The sequence below is a fragment of the Saccopteryx leptura genome, chromosome 5, assembly GCF_036850995.1.
Source record: "Saccopteryx leptura isolate mSacLep1 chromosome 5, mSacLep1_pri_phased_curated, whole genome shotgun sequence".
Classification (NCBI taxonomy): Eukaryota; Metazoa; Chordata; class Mammalia; order Chiroptera; family Emballonuridae; genus Saccopteryx; species Saccopteryx leptura.
The window spans coordinates 93,822,613-93,848,613 of NC_089507.1; the positions used below are offsets into that span (position 1 = coordinate 93,822,613).

Consider the following 26,001-nt stretch of genomic DNA (forward strand, 5'->3'; position numbering starts at 1 on the left):
ATTGCCTGGCACTTCTCAATGTTATTTATATTTGCTTCGCTATTTATAGAACTGGTGGCATATCCCCTTTCATAATAAGGGAATAGCTACCATCTGTTGGACGCATAACTATATGACCTGCACTTTACTATGTTATCTTATTTAATCTTCACAACAACCCTGTGAGGGAATTCTATCCCTATTTGCTTCATGGTGAACTAGGATACAAAGAAGTCAAGTGATTGGCCAAGATCAAACAGCTAGTAAGTCACAGAGCAAGGATTTTATCCTTGTCCTGTCAGACTCAAAAGTCCATGCTCTTTTTCCTGTAACATGGCTCTGTGCTTAACAAGAGGCTCTCCTCCTGAAACAAACATTCAAAGTGTATGGTTGCCAAGAGATTAGCTTCCTTTTAGCAAGTTGTCTATGGGAGAATGACAAAGAAAGATAAATACTACTTGACTGATGTAAAAGTTTATAATTTTTTAAGTGCCTACTCTGAGAGATCCTAAAGAAACTTATTGTCTTGTTGAAGAGGGTACAAAATACATTAGGAAAAATTTCTGTGTCCTGGATATCTTCCAAACGTTGCAAACAATTCCAAAATTTAAATCATCTTTTGTCCCAAGCTGACTTATTTTCCTCTATTCTCTAATGGCGACATCATTATTCATCCAATCATGCAAGCCATTCTCCCTCCCCCCCCCCCCCCCCACTAACTATCTACATCAAGTCAGAAAAAGAATTGTGTTACTTTTCCTGTAGTGTGTTTCTTGGATACATCACCTCCTTTCTATTTTCACCATCTCTACCTTAGTGTACACCTTCATTCTCTATTACCCTAGATTATTACAATGGACTCTAGAATCTCATTCCAACATGTCTCTGATACTACTATCAAAATTATTTTTCTAAAAAACAGACTTAAGTTTGTTTTTTTCCTGCTAAAAATTTACCATCTTACCATCCTCACAAGATGGATTCCTTAATATGGTTTCACACTGAAGGTCCAGCCCTTATTTCCAGTCTTATCTTCTATTTTCCAATATTATATTCTACTCTGTCACTACATCAAACTCTTTGTAATTCCTCAAATATACTAAGTATCCCCACACCATTATTTAAATTATACATTGTCCATACAAACAAATATGAATATGATAAAAAGTATATGAGTAATCCTAATGAATCTGCTCATGCAGATCATAGCTATTATTTTAGGGGTATATTTTACCTAAAACATAAGTCTCTATTCCTTCAATGTTGAGTTTCTAAAATCTATTTACTAGAGCCTTATGTAAATATTGGATGTTTCTTTAGAAAGTTAATTCAGAAAATCCATTGATGAAAAAGCATTGATGTAATCAACTGAAATAAGGAAGTAGAAGACTTTACAAAGATAAATAAAATTAGAAGAGCAACTATAAAATGGATTATAAAATTAAGAATGTCATGTTTGGATCAGTTCTATTTCAAGCCTTCTTGACATTTTAAAAGAATTACTGATTTTCAAATCATTATTCTGCTTAACAATAGTCATTTTCATCAATTTGAATGTTGATTTTAATAAACAAACTATTCTTTTTAATGTTCACATTTTTGTCAACTCTCCAAGCTATTCCAGTGAATATTATTTGTATAATTAATCCATCAGAACTTTTCTGTTTTTAGGCATTGTTTTCTTTTATTGAAGGATTGATAAGTATAAAATTATGATATATTACCCATTTGTCAAGCTTATGCCAGTAAAAGGGATACGTTATAAATTTTAGGGCATTTATTTACTTTATTTTTGTTTTTTCAGCTCACACACTATAGTAACATTCTAAAGTTGGGCAGCTGAATAAGAATTAGGATTTGGGGTTTGGGACTCAACTCAACTTCAACTCTTAGAGCTAATATATTTTTTTCTCTTTACCCTTTGGGACTAATTTCTGTGTTTACATTATATTCAAATATGTTTCTCATTAGTGTTTATTTACTACCACAGGAATCACTTTGAACCCGTCTAATCCTGGTGGAAATGTTTTTCTCAAAATAAACCCAGATCATATTGGGTTTTATCGTGTAAATTATGAAGTACAAACTTGGGACTTGATAGCTACCAATCTTTCCTCCAACCACATGGTAAGAGTAGCAATGACTATGAATTGTTTTACTTCAGTTCTAAGAGCATCAAGTTAACACTTTGCTTCAGTAATCATATTTCTTACCTCCTTTTTTTCCTCTCCCCAGTACTTTTCTTCTGCTGATCGTGCAAGCCTTATTGATGATGCTTTTGCCTTGGCAAGGTGGGTTTTGGAATGAGACTTAGATCATTAAAAATATCATGGATTTTATTATAATTTAAAAAATCAATTACAACAAAATTTAAGAATTAATTTTAGTTAAAAATTCAAAGCTACTATTTATAACATTATTGTTTTCTTTAACTCTTTTTTTTTCTAAGTTCATCTGAACATTATAGCCAAAATATTGATATTAGCTCTTAACACACACACAATTACTTACCCTGTTAACTTTGAGCAGGGATTGTCTATGTTAGAGTCCTTGAGCTAATTAGAAATGAAACTTGCAAATGCTTAACAGTGCACTTTCATAATTTGATTTAGTAAAAGGACAAATAATGTATTCATCAACTCAATTCTGTGAGCCAAAGCCTATTGCAAGATTTTTATAGGTAGAATCATCAAATCTTGTTCAAGTTAATAGGGTAAGAAAAATGAGACATTGTGCTCTGAGATTGATCAGAATTAAGATACCATTAGAAAATTTGCCCTCTTTCTTCATGATCTGAGAGTATTCTACACTTAAAAAAAATCAACATAGTTTAGGGGCATAGTAACTCTGAGGGTTGGTTTGTGTTTTTGTTTCCAGATAGTCTAACACCAGTAATTCAACAGATATTTGTTGAATTTGTAGTCCTTTTGTAGGAGCTATAGGCACAGCTGAGTTGTTTTGCTGGCTATGTAGTGATCTCATGTTACATACTTCCTAAGAAAGCCTCCAATGGCCCTTGGTTGGGACTGGGTGTCCCTTTGATGGGCCCCTACATTGTATTGCACACAATATTATATTGCCATTGCTTATTAACTGTCTATCTTGCCCACCAAACTGTGGGTATTATTTTATTAAGCACCCAGATTATGGTCCTAATCATTTTATCCCCCTCTCCTGACTGCTGACTGGCCATAGTAAATGCTCATTAAATATGAGCTGACTACAATGTCTGGAATAATAGCATAATAACACTAAACACTAGGAGAACTATTTTACACAGACTTTCTAAGTAAACTATTGGAAGTCAGAAAACATTCTTGACATTTTTTAAGAAGGAAAATTAAAGATTTAAAGGACAGGTTCTTAAACCAGATTAAAATCTCGGTTTTGTATAACCTAGAGTAAGTTTCTTAACCTCTGTCTGGATCAATTTCCTTATTAGTGAGGTGGAGATGACCATATAGGACTCTTGAATAATAAGTGAGGTAATGTACATAAAGCACCTAGAACACTGCTGGCCTGAAACAAGTGCTCAATAAATTGTAAAAATGCGTCCCCATTGATTAGTAGCAACAAAGAAGCACTTAGAAAAGCTCTTCTAAATTTGTAATATAGGTTCCTTTTGTAAGTAATAGACATTATGATCCCCTTTAGTGAATTTCCAAGTTTAATCTCCTGGCTATGTAATAAATTAATTATAGTGGTTGCCCCTTATTCATGGTTTTGCTTTTCAGTTTCAGTTGCTTCCGGTTATGGTCAACTAAAATCTGACACATAACTTTTATTACAGCATGTTGTTATAATTGGTCTATTTTATTATTAGTTATTGTCATTAATCTCTTACTGTGCCTAATTTCTAAATTAAACTTTATCACAGGTATGTATGTATAGGAAAAAACATAGTATATGTAGGGTTTGATACTCTCCACAATTTCAGGTATCCACTGGGGAATCTTGGAACATATTCCCTATGGAAAAAGGGGAACTATATTGTATATTTATTATATTAGAGTATGTTAGTTACTTATTTAGTAAATATTTATTGAGTACCTACTCTGTACTAGGCACTGCATGGACCTGGGAAATTAAATGGTGAAAAAAGATGATCAATATTTTAAAACAGAATTACTTAGAACTTTTTTTTTCAAGAAAACTCTCCTGTGCATACATAACGACCCTTTCCAAAGCTTAGCATCTTTGCTGTTAGAAATGGCAAAGAACTGTAATACCTTTATAACTTTATTCTCATCATAACATGATGCACACAATCCCTTTTGCTTTAAGACGTGAAAGCCACTTGAACAGTTCTGTCTGAAGAACTGTGTATAAAGCCAATAGCTCCCAGAAGTGAAAAACTCTCTCACATTTGCCCAGCTCCTTAGCCATAGCCCCATAAAACTGTGAAGAACTAGAGAAAGAAAGAAAGTGAAACAAATTTGAAAACCAAAAAAATATAAAGAATCACACAGCAACTAATCCAGAAAATACCTGAGATATAACCTGAGATATTGAGCTTCATCCAATTTCCTTCTGCAACAAATGAGCAAAGAAGACTCACTCAGAGGAACAAACTCCACCAGTGTCAGTGATAGAGGAGTCTAGACCTGAAACTTTAGGAGCAAAAAAAGGAGAAATGTAGAGTTAAATAGGTAAGTGCTTGTGGAAGGAATAGAATTTATGCAGTTCTACTCAGGTGTTCAAGAAGAAATGTAACCATCATGTTTCAAAGCAAGATTAAAAGGGGGCACCTAAAATAACTGTATTTTTGATTCCCCTGTCCCCAAATTTGAAGAGGTAGTGCTCTTCCTGCTCTGGGTGGACAATGCAGCTAGACACATTTGTCAAGATATAGAGTGAAACTTCATCCAGTCATTCAGAGTCTCCCAAACAGATAGTTTGATTATATTCCCTGTCCAGTGAAACCATCAAAGTTTTCAACTTCGTGTAAAGTTTCTCCCAGCCCCCAACTCAGAATAGCTCAGGTTAGAAACCTGCATTGGGAACAACACGTTTTATTTGCTCTCCATTTCCCTGCGTGGAACTTGTACTTCTCGTGTGTTACACTGCCTCTGGTCCCTCCAGCATTAAAGCAAGGAGAGAAGGTGGAGGGAGAAAAACCCCCAGCATGCTGTTTACTTGTGTTGTCTCCAAACTTTGAAGTTATTTAACATTGACTTTTCTCCTTGTGAGGTGTTTTCATGGTGGGTTTTTTTTTTGTTTTTTGTTTTTTCTGCTCACACTCATTTCATGGCCAAGAGTGTTTCTCCTGCACTTCCCTTGAGGGGCAAGTGAACACCTCTGACCCACTTCTGGTCCATAGCAAGTATTTATGTATCCTTTGCCCCCAAAAATGTCTCAAAGGACAGGCCACTCCATGCAGCCCCATCTCTTCACTTTGAGTTCAGAGCTCTAGCTCATGGCCTCTTATCCTTTAGATTTCTCAGTGTTTCAAACACCAGAGGCTATGCCTCCAAACTCCAGGATACACATGTAAAATTCTTCACAGGGTCCCATCAAAGGATCCTTTCCTAGGCTTGATTTAAGGGACAATCTCACAGTACACTGACAGCACTCCCAAAAGCCCTCTTCTAAGATTATCTCCTCCAACCTCTTTATTAGGACAGTGGTCGGTTATTAGCTAAGGGTCACAAAACCTGTTCCTGGTCGTGTTAGCTCCGATTTGGTGGGCCCCCGTCTTACTTTGGAGTGTAGGCCAAAGGGCCTAGTTTCGGGGCATTGACAGAACTGAGGCAGAAACAATTCTTTGTTGTAAATCTGTCACAGTAGGTATCATCCTTTCTAATAGCTTATGTTGTGCTCTGCAGCCCACTGTGTGCTAAAGCCAGGAGAGGGGGTAAAGACTAACATAAAGGAAAGCAGAGAACTAGCTACCTGTGTGAGAACAGGAGTTTCTGGATGAAGGAAGAATGGCACAGAGGATAATTTGAAAGATCACCTAAGCTAATGATACAAACGGAATTCCAGCCTGGTTTTAAGTACCAGTAGCTCCAGTGATATGCAAGGTGAGGGCCAGGTTAGCAAACAAAGACTGCCAGGTAAACACTGGCCATGCCAAGATGACCAGTTTTACCAGAGGACAACATAGAACTAGATAAATGACTTTCCTACCTCCCCGTAGACAATTTTATTAAGGGAGAATTAGGACAATGGGGAAAGAGAAAAAGAGGCCTAATTGATGGCAAAGAGGCTGTTTTAAGTCAGAAATCTGAATTTAACAGACAAGTTAATGTTGAGAGACCAGATACATAGGAACTTTCTAAAAGTCTCCACACCACCTGAAGGCTTTTTTTCTTTTTCAAGATTTTATTTATTGGTTTTAGAGAGAGGAGAGAGAGAGAGAGAGAGAGAGAGAGAGAGAGAAAAGCAGGAAGAAGTAAGTATCAACTTGTAGTAGTTACTTCTTATATGTGCCTTGACTGGGCAAACCTGGGGTTTCAAACTGGCGACCTCAGCATTCTGGGGTTGATGCTGTATCCACTGTGTGACCACAGGTCAGGCCACTGTCTGAAAGTTTTGCTGAACTTGAGTATGTGGGATCAGTTCCATCCACCTAGGCACCTCTCAATTGTTTACTGTCCCATTCAAGAGCCGTGTCTAAGGAACGAGACAATATGCTTAACCTGGCTTCTCTGAGAGGACTGTGCAGGCTTTCCAGGTCACACCCAGAGAAGCAGAAACAAAAGAATCTCCAAACTTCCTGCATGCCTCAGGCCAAGAAAGAACAAGAATTAATTCCCTTAGAGGGCCTTTCTGTTCTCTTCGTCTCCATCATGTTTGATGAGAATGTGAAGTTATAGCCTCCATTCTCTTTAAACTATGAATTATAGAAAAATTGATTTGAATGTTTCAGGCTGGAGCCTTACTGTATACAAAGGTCCATGGATTACGACAGTCTCAACATATGACATTTCGAGTTTACAATGCTCACTCCCATAAAAACTTTAAAAAAATGAGACATGAGTGTTTCTGCTTATGCTGTTAGCATCGTACTTATGGACTATGTGGGCGAACTACTTTGGTTGTGCCTGTGGTTATTGACAGAGTACTCTCAAAGCAGACAGTGCAAGAAGCAGGATGGGGTAAGGGAGAAAATTAGCAAAGATTTAGTCTCATTAGGAGTCTTGTTTAACCAGCTTCTACTAGAAAGCTATGAACTCTACCACAGAATGGGACCAACGAGAGGGACCCAGGCTGGCTTGTTGCATTCCTGAATCAGATAAGTGATTAACGGTCAGGAGTAAGGGTTTTATAACCTCTTAGGCAAGATAGATGTATTTGGCCAAAGGCTATTGCCTGAAGAAGGTGGTAGCTGTGAGCTAACACAGCACTGTAAAGAAATCTGGGTGTGGCATTCTAGATGTCTTTGTTCCAAAAAAACAGTTCTTCACATGTAGTCCCAGCAATATCAGCATTGCCTAGCAACTTGAGAGCAATGCAAATATATACTTAGGCCCTGCTCCAGACCCATGGAATCAGAAATTCTGGGAGTGGGGCCCAAGAATGTGTTATTTAACCAACTTTCCAGTGTTGCTAATATAGCTCAAATTTGAGAATCGTGGTTGTAAATGGTATTGCTTTTCCTCTGAAGTATCAAATACCACCAAGTCCATGGATGGAGCTGCGGAGTAACATGATTTGTAGGCAATGAAAAGTACATCATTTTTTTTTCCTATTGATTTGAGAGAGAGAGAGAGACAGAGACAGGAAGAGAGAGAAAGGGGGTAGAAGGGAGACAGAGAGAGAGAGAGAGAGAGAGAGAGAGAGAAGAATCACTCGTTTCACTTCTTTGTTCCTTTTAGTTGTGCACTCATTGCTTCTCATATGTACCCTGACCTGGGGGTCAAACCCATGACCTCTGGCACTCCAGATCAATACCAGCCACTGAGCAACTAGGCTAGGGCCTGAAAACTGTATCATCTTAATTCTCAAAATATTGTCTTCTATGGTATCAAACATCAAAAATTTATTCCCAGTCCAATATTCTGACCATATGACACAGGCCTAAAGAAAGCAGTGATACCAATGTGTAACTATTGCATAACTATCAAGTGTTCTGGAAAAATAAGATGCTAAGACAAGATAATTGACTTTTTAACTTTTAAATACATAGTACTTAGTTGGGGCCTCTAACCTTTGGATCATCACATTTCCTCTTTCTATTTATGGCACATAATTAGTCAATTCTTCTGGTCCTTGTAACCAAGACCCTTCTAATCTTTTCACCTGCCAGAAATGTGCAGTCTACTTGATTTCTAACCAAATTATCTGTCATTTTTTCCTAAAATTTTTTAAAACATCTTTGCTAATTTAATCCTCAAAGCAACACTGTTCTTCTGAAATATTTTCAAAAAGCACTGATAGGACATAATTGTTTCATCCTCCCAGGAAAATAGAGAATCATTTAAATTAGAAAATTATAAAGTTTCAAATATCAACCCAATGCTCCATATTTTTTTACTTAACAAAAAACATTCTCAATAAAACATTCCATTTCTCAATTTTCCTTTTTTAGAGCTCATCACTCCATTTTCCTTTCTTAGAGCTCATCATTTTTACTTTTACTAAGGGAGGCTGAATTCTCCAAAATATAACTTTTCTAAATCAGATCAGGCACTGAGAAAATAAGAGAAATCAGCTCTTTGAACTGAAAAGAAAACTCTGTATCATAGCTCATTAGTAAAATCACACAATGCCAAAAATTTTTATTCTTATTTATCTCTCCAATACTAGTTTGTCCTCTAATCAAATTTTTAGAGAGAAGCCAAGATACAATTACACTATTCTTTATTCACAAAATGACATTGAACATAATTAATCTCAATGCCTCAATATTGGCAATTCAATAATTTAAAATGTATTCTTTAATTTAAACTTTCAAAATGTAATTTGGAAAAATAAGATTCCCATAAAATTATTTCCAAAAGCAGAAAGATAGGCTAAAAGTTGAAGCATGACAGATTTCTAAGAACACAATTTCAAAAGGTTCTAGAATCCCTTCTAATGGGGAAGAAACTGGATCTTATAAACTTTGAAATGGTCAATAGTAACTTTAAATTTTCTGGAGGAAAAAAATCTATTTTTATTTAGCATGCTATTGGGAAATGTACAAAAAGATGTTTTATGAGAAATATTAGTTCAGTTGGAATGTTTCAGGCATTCATGATTTGTGAGCTATGTTATTTTTGCTTTCTCTTTATTCTAAATGCAAATTTCAATAAGATACATTTATAATGGTGTATTTGTCTATTTCAATTAACTTATGAACTTAAAATTTAAAAGTTTCTATTCATCAATATTAAACACATAGCTAAATGGTTTTTGTTGTATCTAAAATTTTGCCACAGGGATTTTTCAAATGTACTTCTTAGTGGCCTGTAATTCCCTTTACAATTTAATTTTTAAAAACATAATATACCATTGTGAACATAACTTTAATTAAGTTTCAACAATACATGCATTTTCTTAATTGTATAATACAACATTAACATTGAATCTCATTAACATTGAATTCTATAATCCTCATATTAGTTCTTTCAGTTAAATGGAAACTAATTTATCGTTTTAATTAATTGTGATTTGTTTTTCGTTTCTTAGAGCTCAACTTCTAGATTATAAGGTGGCTCTGAACTTGACCAAGTATCTCAAAATGGAAAAGGACTTTTTACCATGGCAGAGAGTCATTTCAGCTGTAACCTATATCATTGACATGTTTGAAGATGATAAAGAGCTATACCCAATGATTGAGGTGATGTTATTGACATATTTTATGAAAGTAAATATTTAGTCATTAGCAGAATGGGAAAATTTCTGAGAGAATGAGCTTCTGGAAGACAAAAACGTGTCTCATTTGCCAAGTGAAATCAAAGGAAAGTACAGTGACTTGACTAGTCAAAGCAGAAATGCTATTTATTTTTTCAACTTGAAATGTATCAATATTTTTGGTTCAGTATACCACTTAAAGCTATATTTTATAATTAATATTTTATTTAAAATAGGCAACATTTGAAATCATAGATACTAACTAGATCTCATTTTTAATGGATTCATTTCATCAAAATGAATTTATTCTTCTCAAAATATAACATCATATTTCTTTATTCTTACTGCTGTTATTTCCACATGAGATTTTATTATAAGATAGTCATTCTAAATAATTTGCTCTGTGATTTCTATGGTACTTTGGCAAAACACTTGTAGTATAAGCAAATTCTGGATTCAAATCTCTGACTTTTTCACTTAGTAAATGAAAAAACTTGTACAAATAGTTTAATTCTATTTGTAAGTCTTAATTTCCTTTGTACAATAAGATTGTCAGCACTTGGTGGCTTATGGTAATGGATAGTTAAGATTATATAATATAAACATCCTTTGTAAATCCAAAGGCAATATACAAATATTGAAATAATAGTATTATTTTTAGTGCAGCAAGTATGTCAAGTGTTAGTCTAGCCCTAGCCGGTTGTCTCTGTAGATAAGAGTGTTGGCCTTGTGTATGGACATCTCAGGTTCGATTCTGGTCAGGGCACACAAGAGACCATTTGCTTCTAGAACTCCCTCTTCTCTTCTGGCAGCCAGTGGCTCAATTGGTTTGAGTGTAGCCCCAGGTGCTGAGAATAGCTTGGTTACTTTGAGGAGGTCAGCCTCAGGCACTAAAAATAGCTCGGTACTCAAGCATTGGTCCCAGATGAGTGACTCCAGGTGGATCCTGGTTGGAGTGCATGCAGCAGTCTATCTCACTATTTCCCCTCCTCTCAAAAAAGATATTATTTTATTTCTTACCCAATATTTTATAAAACATTAGAGAATGTTCAGGATGTTCTTATCTTTAGGATTGAAGCAATATTGCAATGTGATAAGCACTGAATACATCCCTTTTCTAATGATAGACACAAAGTTCTCTGAACTAGTAGGAAAAAAGGTTACAACTGGGAGACTGTATAATATAATAATTGAAAGACTGAATAATTGAAATGATGAATCATTACTAATTGTACCTGGTGCTTTTATTTCAGGAATACTTCCAAGATCAAGTGAAGCCGACTGCAGATATTCTGACATGGAGTGATAATGGAAACCACCTTACAAAGTTATTTTTTTGCATTTTTAAAACTAATATCTATTTAACATCTGTTTGTGTGTTTTAAAATCAGTTTAAAAGTGCTTAAAGTCCAGCTCTGTGTGTGTTTGCTTTCTAAGGTTACTCCGTGCCTCTGTGCTAGGGCTTGCCTGCAAGATGGGAGACAAAGAGGCCTTGAACAATGCTTCCCAGCTATTTCAGCAGTGGCTGACTGGTACTGTAAGGTGACTGTTCCATTTGTTTGCATTTCTAGAAGACTTTAAACTGCAACACAAAAAATTAAAATCGCTGAGACACTGTTTATTGTTCTAGGATTCCTGCAAATCTCAGGCTTCTGGTCTATCGGTATGGAATGCAGAACTCTGGCAATGAGGCTTCATGGAACTACACTCTTGCTCAATACCAGAAAACTTCATTAGCTCAAGAAAAAGAAAAACTGTTGTATGCATTAGCATCAGTGAAGGATGTTACTCTTTTGTCACGGTAGGTTTGAGCTTTTTTTTTCCTACTTCTATGAATGGTATTTGATGGTTTCAGTGTCACAATCTCCTATAGATATTAATAAAGTATACCATCTTTCTAAGAAAATTTATTAAAAATTATTTTCTAGTCCAAAAACAAACTAACACTGTAATAGTGGCTTAAACAATCAAGAAAATGTAATCTCATATGAAAAAATTCTAGAGGTAGACAGTTTTAGCTGTGTGCAGTGGTTCAATATTTTCATGCAGGACCTAGGTTCTTTCTCTTTCTGTTTTGTCATCCTCCACATGCTGCGTGTCTCGTGACTTCCAGAGTTCCAAACATTTTGTCTTTATACATATACGTTCAATGGCAGAAGGACGGGAGCAAAAGAACCCCTCCTCACAAGGATATTTTATGTTAAGAGTTCAGTTATTGCCACTTCCCTTCATAATCCAGACCTGGGTTATGAATTTAGTCTTCCCACAGTTCAACTGTGATTCAGTGGCCTGCCATCCTAATCACCCTTGATCATTCTAGGTCATACCACATGATCATTTAAGGACTAAGATGAACTTGAATTCCTTTGACTGATTTGGGTCACTCACGATACTCTGGGTCTGGGATAGGAGCACTAGCTTTCCTAGGATCAAGGACACTTTGATTCAAGCCCAGAACAAAACTCGTTTCTGTAAGCAAAGGAGGAATATCTGTCAAAATATACATACACATACAAATAAAATTTATTTACATTTCACTCAAAAGGTGCGGACTTCCTGAAGCTCATCTATTATCATAATTTTCTCCTATTCCACACTATGCCACAAGTCAAACTAACTTATGCTGTAATTCATTTTTTTTGCTTTTAGTTTCTGATTTATATACTTTATTCATTTAGCCAAATATTATTATCTCCTTTCCACATATAGCTTTATAGATGTGGGACTAAAAATGAATAAGACTTGATATCTACCCTTGAGAAACAGGAGTGAATGGGAAAAGCCGAAAGTAAATTATAAATTACCGTGCAATAACCAATTTGCAAAGACTACCAGAAACTGTTTTTACCTGGCAGGACCAACAATAAATCTTTACCATCTTGCCTCAAGGCTATATGTCAATTCTGCTGCTCACTACTCTAAGATAGTCTACCAAGAAATTGATCATCTTGATAGTTCACAGAATATCACGGTGACCCATTACTTGGATGATGGCATTGTGCTGAATGTATCTGATGAGAAAATTCAAGGAGTCAGATGTCTTACTAAGACTATTGTGAACAACAGGGTAAAATATAAATTACACAGAAATTCAGAGGCCCATCATCCTAATGCAATTTCTGGAAGTTCAGTGGTCTAGAGCAGTGGTCCCCAACCTTTTATGGGCCATGGACTGGTTTAATGTCAGAAAATATTTTCACGAACCAGCCTTTAGGGTGGGACGGATAAATGTATCACATGACCGAGACAAGAGTCAAGAGTGAGTCTTAGACAGATGTAACAGAGGGAATCTGGTCATTTTTAAAAAATAAAACATCGTTCAGACTTAAATATAAATAAAACGGAAATAATGTAAGTTATTTATTCTTTCTCTGTGGACCGGTACCAAATGGCCCACGGACTGGTACTAGTCCACAGCCCGGGGGTTGGGGACCACTGGTCTAGAGCATGTTGAAATATTCCCTCTAGATACAGCCATAGCATAAATTTAATAATAATTTATTGGTTTGGTTACTTAATCTATTGATTTTGACTTTGAAATAATACTATGATTATAGCCAACTAATCTTACCACATAAGTTACATTAGGATGTTGTTTCTTACAATCTGTGAAAGAACAAATAAGACTTAACTGTTATCCCACAGAAAATTAGAATATAAATACTTTTTCTTAACTTACTGGCTCCTTTTTTATAGTTCAGTGAGATAATAAGCAAGTGGGCTGAATGGTTTATTTAATAGACACAATTAAAAAAATTTTTTGTTCTTTATTTATTGAGGTGACATTGATTAATAAATTATATAGGTTTCAAGTGTACAATTCTATGATACATGATCTATTGAATTCTGTTCCCACCACCCAGAGTCAAATCTTCTTCCCTTGCCATATATTTGATCCCCTTACCCCAGCCCCCATCCCTATGGTAACTACTATGCTATTGTCTATGTCTATGAGTTTTTGGGGTTTTTGTCATTTTATTTGTTGCTTTCAGTTTTATATTTCACATATAAGTGAAATCATATGGTTCTCGACTTTTTCTGTCTGATTTATTTCACTTAGCATGATATTCTCAAGATCCAACCATGTTGTCACAAATAATTAATAGTTAAAATTGTTTTAAAAACTGTTTTTAGTACTTTCAAAATAATTTGAGTTTTAGTGTTTCTGTACTTTATAATTCACTAGTCCTCAAAATCATAGATTGTTTTTAAAAAAGAGTTAAAATTTTTTATTGTGTTTTATTATTTGTCATATTTACTTAACTTGTTTGGTTGTTGCCTCAGGAATTGGATTATAGAAATGAAACTATGTTCTATTGGAATTTAGTTAAGGGTGAACATTAAAGTTCATTTTGAACTTTTGGCTTCTCTTAGGTATTTGGATTTGCTCAAGGACTCAAACCTTATTAAAACTCAGGATGTATTTACAGTCATACGATATATCTCATACAATAGCTATGGGAAAAGGATGGCCTGGAATTGGATACAGCTCAACTGGGAATATCTAGTCAACAGGTGGGATGACCAGACAATGGTTTGTTCTCTTGATTGGATACTATCTACAATTCTTTCTTTTCATCTTTACTGTACTTTCTCTGACATATATACAATATCTGAAATGGCAATTTATCAGAGGCAAAGGATTATGGTGTTTTCTTTCTAGAGAAGCAATACACTAATTAATTGTCATCATAATTTTGGGGGAAGTAAGTATTGTTTCTATCTGATCTATAGAATTCTGAGATCTAGAGAGATGCCTAAATCACATTAGTTTTAGTTTGGTCATAACAAGTTAATATAATTCTTACTGTTGTGACAGCACTTAGTATAATGCCAGACACATATTTAGCTCTCTAATTATTTAATGAAAACTAAGTGAGAATTCCTGGACATGGATTCAAATTAGAGCCCTGAACTTACTGATCTTATATGAATGATAAATTTTATTTCCTTTGACTAGATAATTAAACTTTGGGTATTTTGAAAAGTCCTTAAAAAGAAACTGTACTTGCCTGACCTGTGGTGGCACAGTGGATAAAGCGTCGACCTGGAAATGCTGAGGTCGCCGGTTCAAAACCCTGGGCTTGCCTGGTCAAGGCACATATGGGAGTTGATGTTTCCAGCTCCTCCCCCCTGTCTCTCTCTCCTCTCTCTCTGTCTCTCTCTCTCTCTCCTCTCTAAAATGAATAAATAAAATAAAAATAAATTAAAAAAAAAAAAAGAAACTGTACTTCCCAGGCAATAATAGCTTTAAAGTGGAAAATAGCAAATTAACTAAAAAAATGCTTTCCCAAATGGTTTATTTCTTCAGTCCTATACAAAGGAAATATTGCTGTTCTTGGTCCTCATCCTCTAAATGGCAATGCTTATTTCCATTAAAAAGATATTTCTCTGACAGAGTATAAAATAGAACATAGATTATATATTCCAAAAAAATGTGAAAACATTGACTAAAAGCACTTTGCCATCTGTAATCTCCACACCAGGAAATAACCTCTGTCATCAATCTCTTCTGTCTTCCCATCAGCACTGTCTAATTGACTGCCTTATCAAAAATATTAACTATGGGCCTTGACCAGTTGGCTCAGTGGTAGAACATCGTCCCAGTGTATGGACACCCTGGGTTTGATTCCCAGTCAGAGCACCCAGGAGAAGCAACCATCTGCTTTTTCACCCCTCCCCCCCTCTCTCTAGTTCTCTCTTCCTCTCCTGCAGCCATGGCTCAGTTGGAGCAGGTTGGTCCCAGGTGCTGAGGATGGCTCTATGGTCTCACCTCAGGTGCTAAAATAGCTCAGTTGCTGAGCAACGGAGCAACGCCTCCAAATGGGCAGAGCATCCCCCAGTAGAGGGCTTGTCAGCTGGATCCCAGTCTGGGCACATATGGGAGTCTGTCTCTCTGCCTTCCCGCTTCCTACTTTAAAAAACAAAACAAAACAAAAAAAAAACATTAACTATGATAACTTTTATTTCTATTATTTTTTCTACCCTACTGTTCATCAGGGTGCCATTATGTTGATTCACATTTCTCATCCTTCTGAGATCCAGATACAATCTCTAGCTCTCAACCAAGATATCCTCCTTTGCTTTTTGCGTGTTTGTGATAAATGTTTGCCTTTTCTATTCTTGCAATGATTGGTTGTAATTGCTCATCCATCTTTATGAAGGTTGACTGATAATGTGCCCATGTGCATGTGATGCTTTGTCCATCTGTTTGTAATTGTTTCAGTAAAATGCTTGGTTTAGAAGTTATAAATCTACCTACTCAGAACATTTTATTATCTTGAGGTAATAGTTTATATTATGCAAGATAATACCTTCCATGTTGAAAGATACATGCCTCATGACAATTACTGTCTATTTTGTTTTAATTGAAAAACTATAAAACTTATATTGGTATATGCTTCAAGAAACTTATGTAGATGAAAAACAATGCTTACTTTTGAATTATTATGAAAAGATAATTAAAATGTTCATTTTTCAAATTGTTTATTAAATAGAATATTTCTCAAGATCTATTTAAAAAGCTCTGGCATAATATATTTAAAATAATACATTTTTTATTTTTAAAAATTAGTTCATTGTTATTCTTTTTTTAAAAAATTAAGAAATAAAAAAACAAACAAACAGGTAGTACCTTGTCATAAAAGTAAAAAAAATCTGGCCTTAAAATAAATCTATCAGACATAATACTGAATTTTTTTCAAAAAATAATAAATTGAGAAACCATTTACATTGTTGGTTCCAAAATCCTCACCCAAGGCTTTTAATATTTCTTCAAAATCTAGTGATTTAATTCTCATGAGGTATGATTTCAAATAATCTCAAACATAAAGTTATGTAATAACCATATGTCAGACACACACAAACTGCCTAATATTAATTATGGCTAGTTTGAATAAATAGAATTTTCCCATTAAAATTGGATAAGACAAATTAAACAGAAACGAACCAAGCTTTATCCAAATATTTCCAAATTTTTGAACATTTTCCAGACTTCAAAATTAATGGTTTTACTATCTCCATTTCTGAGGAATTTATTGTCATTTTTAAATAAGTAAATGCTTTTTAATAAAGTTTTTGTCATGTGACTTTTACAACAACTGATGGCCACACCACTAACGTTCTTTCTAGTTTCAGACTTAACCATGAAGTTCCAAAGATACCGCACTTCAGAATTGATTCTTTGCTTTTATTTACTCCTCTAAACTCTTAGATGAAACTGTGAAGTTGTATGAACCCAGTAAATTAATAGTGTGGTATGATACAGTTTGGTTTTAATTTGTGACTATAACTGAAAAATTAAATCAATACAATATAATTAAAATCATTTAAACACTATTCATAAACCAAATAATTTAATAAACAAAACTTTTGTGTGCATCAAAATCACTTGTTTTTAGGAAACATAATAATACTTTTATAACTATTAAGTCCAAAAAGATTATTTTCATATAATTAAATTTCAAAATATTTAAGATATAGTTAAATGTTTATTTTAGTTTTAAAAGTAATCAATATAATCAATATATTGCATATTTCTTCTTAAGTGCCAAATTTATGTGACACTGGTTTTAGTTCTTATACTTTTAATATTTATACAGGTCATTGTAGTTTTTTTTCAATCTGTTCATTGTTAGTTTCCATATATATCCTTTAAGACACAAAACAGAAAAGAAATATTACAGAAATTATAGAAGGTTACTGATAAAAAATATAGCAGACTTTCTTTTAATATATAGAATATCATGATAGTAACTTAGTGTGGTTTCCTTTCTTAAATCTCCATTTTCTTATTACAATATTAGCATGTGTTGTTTTGCACAAAATAAAAATAAGCAAAAATAAGGACATAAAAATCGCCCATAATTCCACCACCTAGAAATAGCACCCATTGTCACATTATTGTTTTTCCTGTCATTTTTTATGGCTGTTTATTTATTTACAGAAATGAAATCACATTATACTACATAAAGTTTTTTAAACTTTTTCACATCATCCTATATTGTTATTTTTAATGTTCAATTGTATTTTAATGTGTAGATACACATTAGTTTATTTAGGTAGTCTCCATCTGTTGGATAATAGGCTTGTCCTAAACTTTCCGGTATATAAATAATGTATTCATAAACATCTTTGAAAAACTAAATTTCTTTATTCTTTTTCAATGTTCTTGACAATTTCCTTAGGATACAAATAATACTAGAAGCAATACTTCTGTATTAAAGGATGTGTTCATTTTTAGGGTTTCTGATGAAGGCAGCAGAATTGTTACCCAGACAAAAATTTTACTAATAACTCTGCCTATTTTTCTAACCCTTGCCAATAACCAGTTCTGCCATTTTTAAATATTCTTGCTAACTGAATAGGTGAAACTTCATATCTCATTTTAAATTATAATTCTTTCATTCAGTAAGTTTTATTAGCATCAACTATATTCTAGGCACTGTGCTTGGCATTGAAGATATAGTGGTAAAGAGAAAAAAATAAGTTCCTTGTTTTCATGGATCTTAGAATCTAGTGATGGAGACCAATACTACGTAAAGAATCATAGAAAAACATATATATTGCCCTGGCCGGTTGGCTCAGCGGTAGATCGTCGGCCTGGCGTGCGGGGGACCCGGGTTCGATTCACGGCCAGGGCACATAGGAGAAGCGCCCATTTGCTTCTCCACCCCCACCCCCTCCTTCCTCTCTGTCTCTCTCTTCCCCTCCCGCAGCCAAGGCTCCATTGGAGCAAAGATGGCCCGGGCGCTGGGGATGGCTCCTTGGCCTCTGCCCCAGGCGCTAGAGTGGCTCTGGTCGCGGCAGAGCAACGCCCCGGAGGGGCAGAGCATCACCCCTGGTGGGCGTGCCGGGTGGATCCTGGTCGGGCGCATGCGGGAGTCTGTCTGACCGTCTGTCCCCATTTCCAGCTTCAGAAAAATACAAAAAAAAACAACCATATATATTTATAATTGTAATAACAAACAGAAGAGGTTTAGGGCACACTGAAAGAATATAAAGGGAAAAGCAGTCAAATCAAAAAAATTAGAGGTTAAGGGTTTCTCTAAGGAAGTGACGATTGTGTTGAATTCTGAAGAAAGGGCAGAAGTTAATTAGGTGAACAGGAGGTGAAGCACTGTTGGCTGAATACTTACTATGAGAAACAAGGAAAGATAAGGGCCAAGCTTTGCAGGGCCATGTTAAAATATAGGCTTTTGTTCTAAGAGCAAGAAGTCACTAAAAGATTATAAATAAAAAATGGATTGTTCGATTTTACTTTGAAAAGAAAGTTCTGGTGCTGAGGTAAAGTACAGACCTAGAATGAAGCCAGAGTAAATTTAGGAAAAGCAGTTAGAGAAAAATTGCAGTAGTTTTGGCAAAAGATAATGGTAGATTTGACTATGGATATAATGGTGAAGATGAAAACAAAAGAACATTTAGAATTGGGTGGTGGAAGAAATGGAAGACAAAGGCGCAGTGTCAAAGATAATGCCTAGATTTCGAGAAAAGATAAAATTTGCAGAAGACTGATATGTGCAGCTTTTTATATATGATGTTTCTGATTCTCTTTTGAGATGCTAAAGTGAAAAGTGTTTCGAGGAAATTATAATTCCTCATCAAATGCTACTTAAGTTTTGAGTAAACTGAAGACTAAAAAATGCCCATTAGATTTATTGGTATAAAAGTTATTATAACTCTAGAAAGAGCTTTCCAGTGGAGTGTTAGGAGCAGAACCCAAACTAAAATAAATGAATGAGTCAGTGATAAAGAGGTAGAAACAAGAACTGTAGAAAAATACCTTGAAAGGTTTGACTACAAATAAGGAGGTGAGATAAAGAAAATTGAGAGAGATACTAGCTCAAGGGAAAGGGCTTTTTAGATGAAATGTACTTTTAGTATGTTTAATATATATAAAAGCTGATAAGATCCAGTGAAGAATGAGTGATTTAATTTTGTAAGACAGAAACAAATATTTTTTAAAATATAGTTTTTAAGAAAGTGGGCCTGACCAAGCAGCGCAGTGGATAGAGCATAGGACTGGGACGCAGAAGACTGAGGTTTGAAACCCCCAAGGTCACCAGTTTGAGCATGTGCTCATCTGGTTTGAGCAAGGCTCACCAGCTTGAGCCTAAGGTCGCTGGCTTGAGCAAGGTCTGCGGTAACCCCTCAGTCAAGGCACATATGAAAAAGCAATCAATGATCAACTAAGGTGCCGCAACGAAGAATTGATGCTTCTCATCTCTCTTTCTTCTTGTCTTTCTGTCCCTATCTATCCCTCTCTCTGTCTCTGTCAAAAAAATATAGAAAGAAAAAAAGTGGGGGAAGATAAAAACTACAGCACAATTGATAGGTGGAAAATAAGTATATTTGTAAGCTGAATGGTATAGAATGGCATAGGAGTTACTATGTATTTTCTCTGTGAAATAGACACAAGTCCATCTTTGAGGGAAGGAAAGAAAGAGGGGGAGTGTTTAGAGGTTGGAAGAGAGTAAAAACATTTGAAAAAGGCAATTGAAAGAGGAAGAAAATGAGTTGGCCAAGGCAATATAGGAGGATTCTCAAGGTGGAGAACTTATTTAAGCTAGATATCCATGAATTTATAGTGAGACATTATGGAGAAAACTGAGCGGCCTCCCTTGATAAAACTTGGCCACTTGGTGCAAATACAGAGTAATTGGCTGTTGATGTCATCCAAAGCTGGAGTTTTGCTAGATACAAGTAAATTATAAGGGAACACAGGTAGAAATGTTACTGAAAATGATAGACTGTGAAATTTAAACTATATAAGGAAATAAGCAAAATAAAAAGAAGTAGTGATGGTTCAGGAGAAAGGAGGGGTAGGGATGGCCAAATGGGCCAGGAATGCAGGTAAAGGAAAAAAACAATCATAGTGGAAACTGAAAGGTAAATTATGTCATGGAGGGTGCATAAACAAGTCATTTTCGAGGAAGAGTACTTATGGATGATCACAATGTATGATGATGCAAATTGGTGGGTCAAGTAGAGTGAGGAAAATGTCACTAGAAATATGGAGGTCAAGAAGCTAAGGAGCTAAGATGTTATAGTGATTATTCATGTGGACCCTGAAATTACTCAGTACAATAGAATGGCTTGGAGTTAGGTGCCAAAGTGTTCCATAAGTGATTTGAAGAGAAATAACCTTAAGAGACATAGCTTTTTAGAGAAATAACGGTCTGGCAGCAGGAATAGGGAGCACAGCACAACTATTCCATTTTTGACTTGGTGTAACAAAGGGTGTGGGAAAATAAAGAGTCCCCAAATGAGAACTGGTGTTTCTTGTAAAAAAAAAAAAAATAGTTCCAGAGAAATAGGTTGAAGGGTTGAAGAGACTGGAAATCTAGTAGTCTAAGTCAGAGAAGCAAGGAGGTACACACATTATTAGGGACAGTGTTGGGAATAGATGCCTCGGGGTCTTAGATTTTGGATAATGACTAATTATGTTAAGTAAAGGGAAATTGCTTGCCTTAGACTTCTAAGACAAAAGATGAAAGACATGGTGGATTTAAATTCAGTGGTGTCTGTGATAGGAGTCAACATTGGACTTAGTACACTGAAGATCATGGTTAATAATTAGAACCTTTTATCTTTTTGGTATATTTTCTTTTTCTATTTCTTCTGCAACTACTGATTCATTCTTTTGCTAATGACATGTCTGCACGTTTCTCCCTCTCGCTAATTTAAGGGTCTTTATATAGTGAAAATATTTGCTCTTTTTACAACAAAGTAATAAATTTTGATTTTAAGCATTTTTAGTATAAAACTTTTAACAATGTGTATGAAACAAACTATTAGTTTTTATCTTTTGGCTTCTGCTTTTGCTGTGTAATATTTTTTAAATGTAAATTTTCTCCTACCGCTATATACTTTATCTATTACATAATTTATCTTATCCTTCCCCAACATTTCAAAATTTTAAATGCATTTTTATGGGATTTTTTTCTTGCACAGTGACTAGTTGTGATGAGATGTTAACCTGTATCACACTCATTGGTGTTATGGTCTGTAAGGATATCTGATTCTTGTTCTTTAAGAAAGAAAATATGAAAGGTACAAAAATAGAGATGATATTCTATTTTTGCGCTTAACTTCAAGTGTCTTTCTTTAGCCAGGCTGAGACAGATCATAACCAAAATATGCAAGTAGCTAATAAAGCTTTCTGAAAGAAAAAATAAAAGCCGATTTTCAAATTACTGTATCTTCTGGAAGATGGATGAGTATTAGTTAATATAAAGGTAATAGAATTTTTTCTGCTGTAACAGAAACATAGAAATTTAGCACCTGGAAAGATATAAGTCATCGTCTCCAGAAGTGAGCAATTCCAAGTTGTTGGATGGTTTTGCTCTTTGAAGCCTCGGACCTTATTCTAGCTGTGTGGTTGAAACATGGAAAAGGGGAAGGAAAAAACAAGAAGTCTAAAGCAAGCAATTTCTTTCACTTAATCAAGGAGACGAAAGTTGAACATGACACTTCTCTCATGTTTCATTGACAAGAATTGGGTCACCTGTTTACATCTTGCAAGGAGGGAAGCTGCAAAATATAGTCTGTAGTTGGCTTCCCTGGTGTGCAGAAAAAAAGGAGAACTGATCTGGGTAATACAACAAGCAGTCTACCACCTCTGCGAAAGTTGGTGTGACTCTGTCTACAAAAGGAAGTACAGAGTTTACCAAGAATTTCTCCCAAATAGAATTATTTTAAATTAAATGTTTTGCTCACTTTGAAAAGCACTTTTAAAAAATACCATAAAATAAAAAGGAAATGTTTTCATCTAGAAAAAGGACTTAAAATTCTGTGAAGTTACATTCTCTTTTACTCTCCTAAATTTCTCTTCAGATATACACTCAATGACAGAAACCTTGGCCGAATTGTCAACATAGCAGGGTCATTCAACACTGAACTGCAGCTCTGGGAGGTATGGAGACAAATTCTTCTATACTTGTCTTAGAAGGGACAAAATCAAACTTTTCCAAAAAACAGAGATGATGTTTTCTCTATTAAGATCAGAGAAGGCAAGGAAAGAAATAATTCTTATATCTAATTAAATGTACACCTATATTTTTCTAAACTGAAGGAAAAAATCAAATAAGCAAGAAAAACACAAACTAAAATCTGAGAAAATGAGCTTTAGAAGTCTGCATGAGACCATTCAGCTTACCAACATATGAACTGTATGTCTCTTCTTTGCTTATAAATGTTACCTTGAAATAAATTGACCAAGATATGACTCCTTTCAGAATTTATAGTTTTGGAATTTCAAAACTTAACCCAAATATTTTAGGTTCCAAACATCTCAATTCCCAGAGGGGAAAAATATAGATTAATGTTGGACACATTGTATGGATTTTCATTATCTGTGTAGTAGATATTGGAATATTAACGTTCTTCTGTGTGTTAAGAAACAAAATAATTCTGATTTTTGTAAATAACAAATAATACTATGGTTGAGTTTGGGGGAGAGTTTTGGAGGAAATTAAGAGGATAGAATGAAGTTTAACAAAGATTTATTTATGAGGTCTTAAGAAGTGAACTCTAAGTATATTAAAACGCTCTTGACCCTGAAATGAAAGACTAAGCAAAGCCATCATTCTACACACTAGTGTTCCAGGGACTGCCCTGAGGCACGCACAGAAAACAGAGCAACCGGCAGAAGCAGGAACAAACAGCTGCTAGTGTGCTGCCCTCTTTCCAAATATGTTAGCATCTCTTGTGACTTAAAACGCTGCCAGGCGTTCAAAAGCCATGAGTGCTCATGGCTGTCCTGAGAGATGGGATCAATCTAAATGATAGACCAAAAGGTGTATCTCAATGTTGTGCAGGGATACTGAGTTTCTAGGTAAGAAGTTAACAAATCCAGTTTTGTAAATGAAATTCTTGAAGAATAATTGGGCTTAAAGTGACTTTCTTAATCATTTCCCTCTCTTTTATAGATGGAGACTTTTTTCAAAAAATATCCCGAGGCTGGAGCAGGAGAAAAACCTCGGGAGCAAGTGCTGGAAACAGTGAAAAACAATATTGAATGGCTGAAACAAAACAGACAGAGTATAAGCGAATGGTTTTCTGATTTACCCAGGAATGGTTAATGTGCTCAAATATCATGTTTTAATTTTGTGAATCTGTTGTTTCTACTATTAAGCATTTCATGACCTAATAAGCACTGTGGAGGGAACCTTATACAGAGAGAGATACTGTCTTGTTAACTATTACGTTTTATGTTTATGATGTTTTACAAACCTTTAATATTGTTCATCTGTTTATGAAGGAAGATACTAATAGGGTAGTTAATGTACTCAGGGATTTCATCTAAGTGTACGTTATAGGAGATTCATTACAAACTGAAAAAAATTTAATAGCCACTTTAATGTCTTTAAATATAACTCTTTATATTTTAAACCTGTGAACATAGAACAATTTGGTCTTAGCTTTACATTTTAGCACCAAAGAAACACCAGTAATCTTTTCTCTTGATTGATATTTAAAGTTTGAATACTAGTACTTGAGGGTCCAAACTATCATCTTAATCTTTATGCTATTATTCAGAATTATATAGATCTAATATCATTTTATTCATATATGTCTTATTCCTTTAATCCTACCAAAGTAACTGGACTTAAATTTTACTCAAGGATTGCATGAATTAACCAAAGAAAGGGCTGCTTTTATAAAATCAACACGAGAACTCTCATTTCTTTTTAAAAATAAATCTGAATGATTACCTTAAAAATATATATTGTTTCTTAGTGTCACTTGACTCTTGAATAAATAACAAGTGCAGTGTCCCTTAAACAATTAAGCACAATGCAACTATGATTCAAGAACCGAGCCTTTTTCATGCTTGGTACTCTATTAACTTGTTCCATTCACTGCAAAGCCCCCTCCAATATGCTATGAAATTAGAGGGAAGATAGTGCTTAACTCTGCTCCATGGATTTTAGAAGAAAAAGGCTAAATAATTGGAAACTGGTCAGGAAGAAGCAAAGCCTGATTATTCTATAAAACTAAATGGCATTAGAATTTAGCTTCAGCCTAACCTAACAATCTAAGTGTGAAAACGAGGGAACACATGGATGTCTCCAGCATGACTCTGCATATCTGAGGATGTATCCTCTTATAGTAACTTTTATGTATAAACCCCTATCCTAATCCATACAGAATAGCGCACATCAAATTTATATTCATGACTTGATTAAAGACATCAGTTATGTTTAATATGGGTTGATGCCTAGTAGATCCACAATTTAGGAGAAAAGATGGTAAATTACTATGTTCCCATCTTTATCTCTAGAAAATCTAAATGTATTTGAAAACTTCAGAAGTATGTTATAATTTAAGATTGGCTGGATGGTTACTGAGGCAGATGAAAACAATCAGAATCCTAGCTTTTGACTTTATTTACATAATAATGTGCCCTAATCAAGTTCTCTCTAACTTTGTAAACTTTCTAACTGCTATCTCTCAATGATCTTTTCCTAATCCACACAGCTAAACTAACAAATTCAAATGTAGACTTGGAAGAAATAAAAAGATTAAAAGAAGCATTTTCCAGGCCAAAACTGTAAAAATATTATTTTAAATTACTTCAGAAGAAAAAGCACATTGACACCATAAATCACCAGGAACACTACACTATGCTCATGGGGATTTACACCCTAACTTCAAATTAACCATAATCAAAACCAGCACTTGAAGTCTATGTATTGTTTCAAGTATACAAAGAAGGAAGTAGGATGGTTTATCCTTCTGCTTTATGTAATATGTGAATTTTTTATAAAATAATATAAGATGGTAAGTAAAACAGATTTCAACTTGTCTACAAGTCATTCTGTTTTATTCTGTTTTAAGCACTAAAATTAAGAATGAGTTGGTTAGTTCTCTTTAGCCCATGTGAAGAAGATCTGTGCGCACTTTGCTGTAATTACTCCCATCAGGCCTTTCTCAAACAGTGTCTGGCTTTTGCCTGACCAGGCGGTGGTGCAGTGGATAGAGCATCAGACTGGGATGCAGAGAACCCAGGTTCGAGACCTCGAGGTCGCCAGCTTGAGCACGGGCTCATCTGGTTTGAGCAAAAAGCCCACCAGCTTGAACCCAAGGTTGCTGGCTCCAGCAAGGGGTTACTCAATCTGCTGAAGGCCCGCAGTCCAGGCACATATGAGAAAGCAATCAATGAACAACTAAGGTGTTGCAACGCGCAATGAAAAACTAATGATTGATGCTTCTCATCTCTCTCCGTTCCTGTCTTTCTGT

The 26,001-nt window shown here is 34.9% G+C and overlaps 1 protein-coding gene across 1 annotated transcript in view; it reads left to right on the forward strand.

Moving 5' to 3' along the window:
- ENPEP (glutamyl aminopeptidase) overlaps positions 1-24,485 on the forward strand; it is a 101,252-nt gene extending 76,767 nt beyond the window's left edge. The window contains exons 12-20 of the mRNA XM_066386942.1: positions 1,970-2,106; positions 2,215-2,270; positions 9,595-9,745; positions 11,013-11,086; positions 11,197-11,301; positions 11,390-11,560; positions 14,134-14,274; positions 22,594-22,672; positions 23,688-24,485. Of these exons, the coding sequence (XP_066243039.1) occupies positions 1,970-2,106; positions 2,215-2,270; positions 9,595-9,745; positions 11,013-11,086; positions 11,197-11,301; positions 11,390-11,560; positions 14,134-14,274; positions 22,594-22,672; positions 23,688-23,840 (1,067 nt within the window). The 3' untranslated portion in view covers positions 23,841-24,485. The remainder of the gene's footprint in view (positions 1-1,969; positions 2,107-2,214; positions 2,271-9,594; positions 9,746-11,012; positions 11,087-11,196; positions 11,302-11,389; positions 11,561-14,133; positions 14,275-22,593; positions 22,673-23,687) is intronic.
- The last annotated feature ends 1,516 nt before the right edge of the window (positions 24,486-26,001 follow it).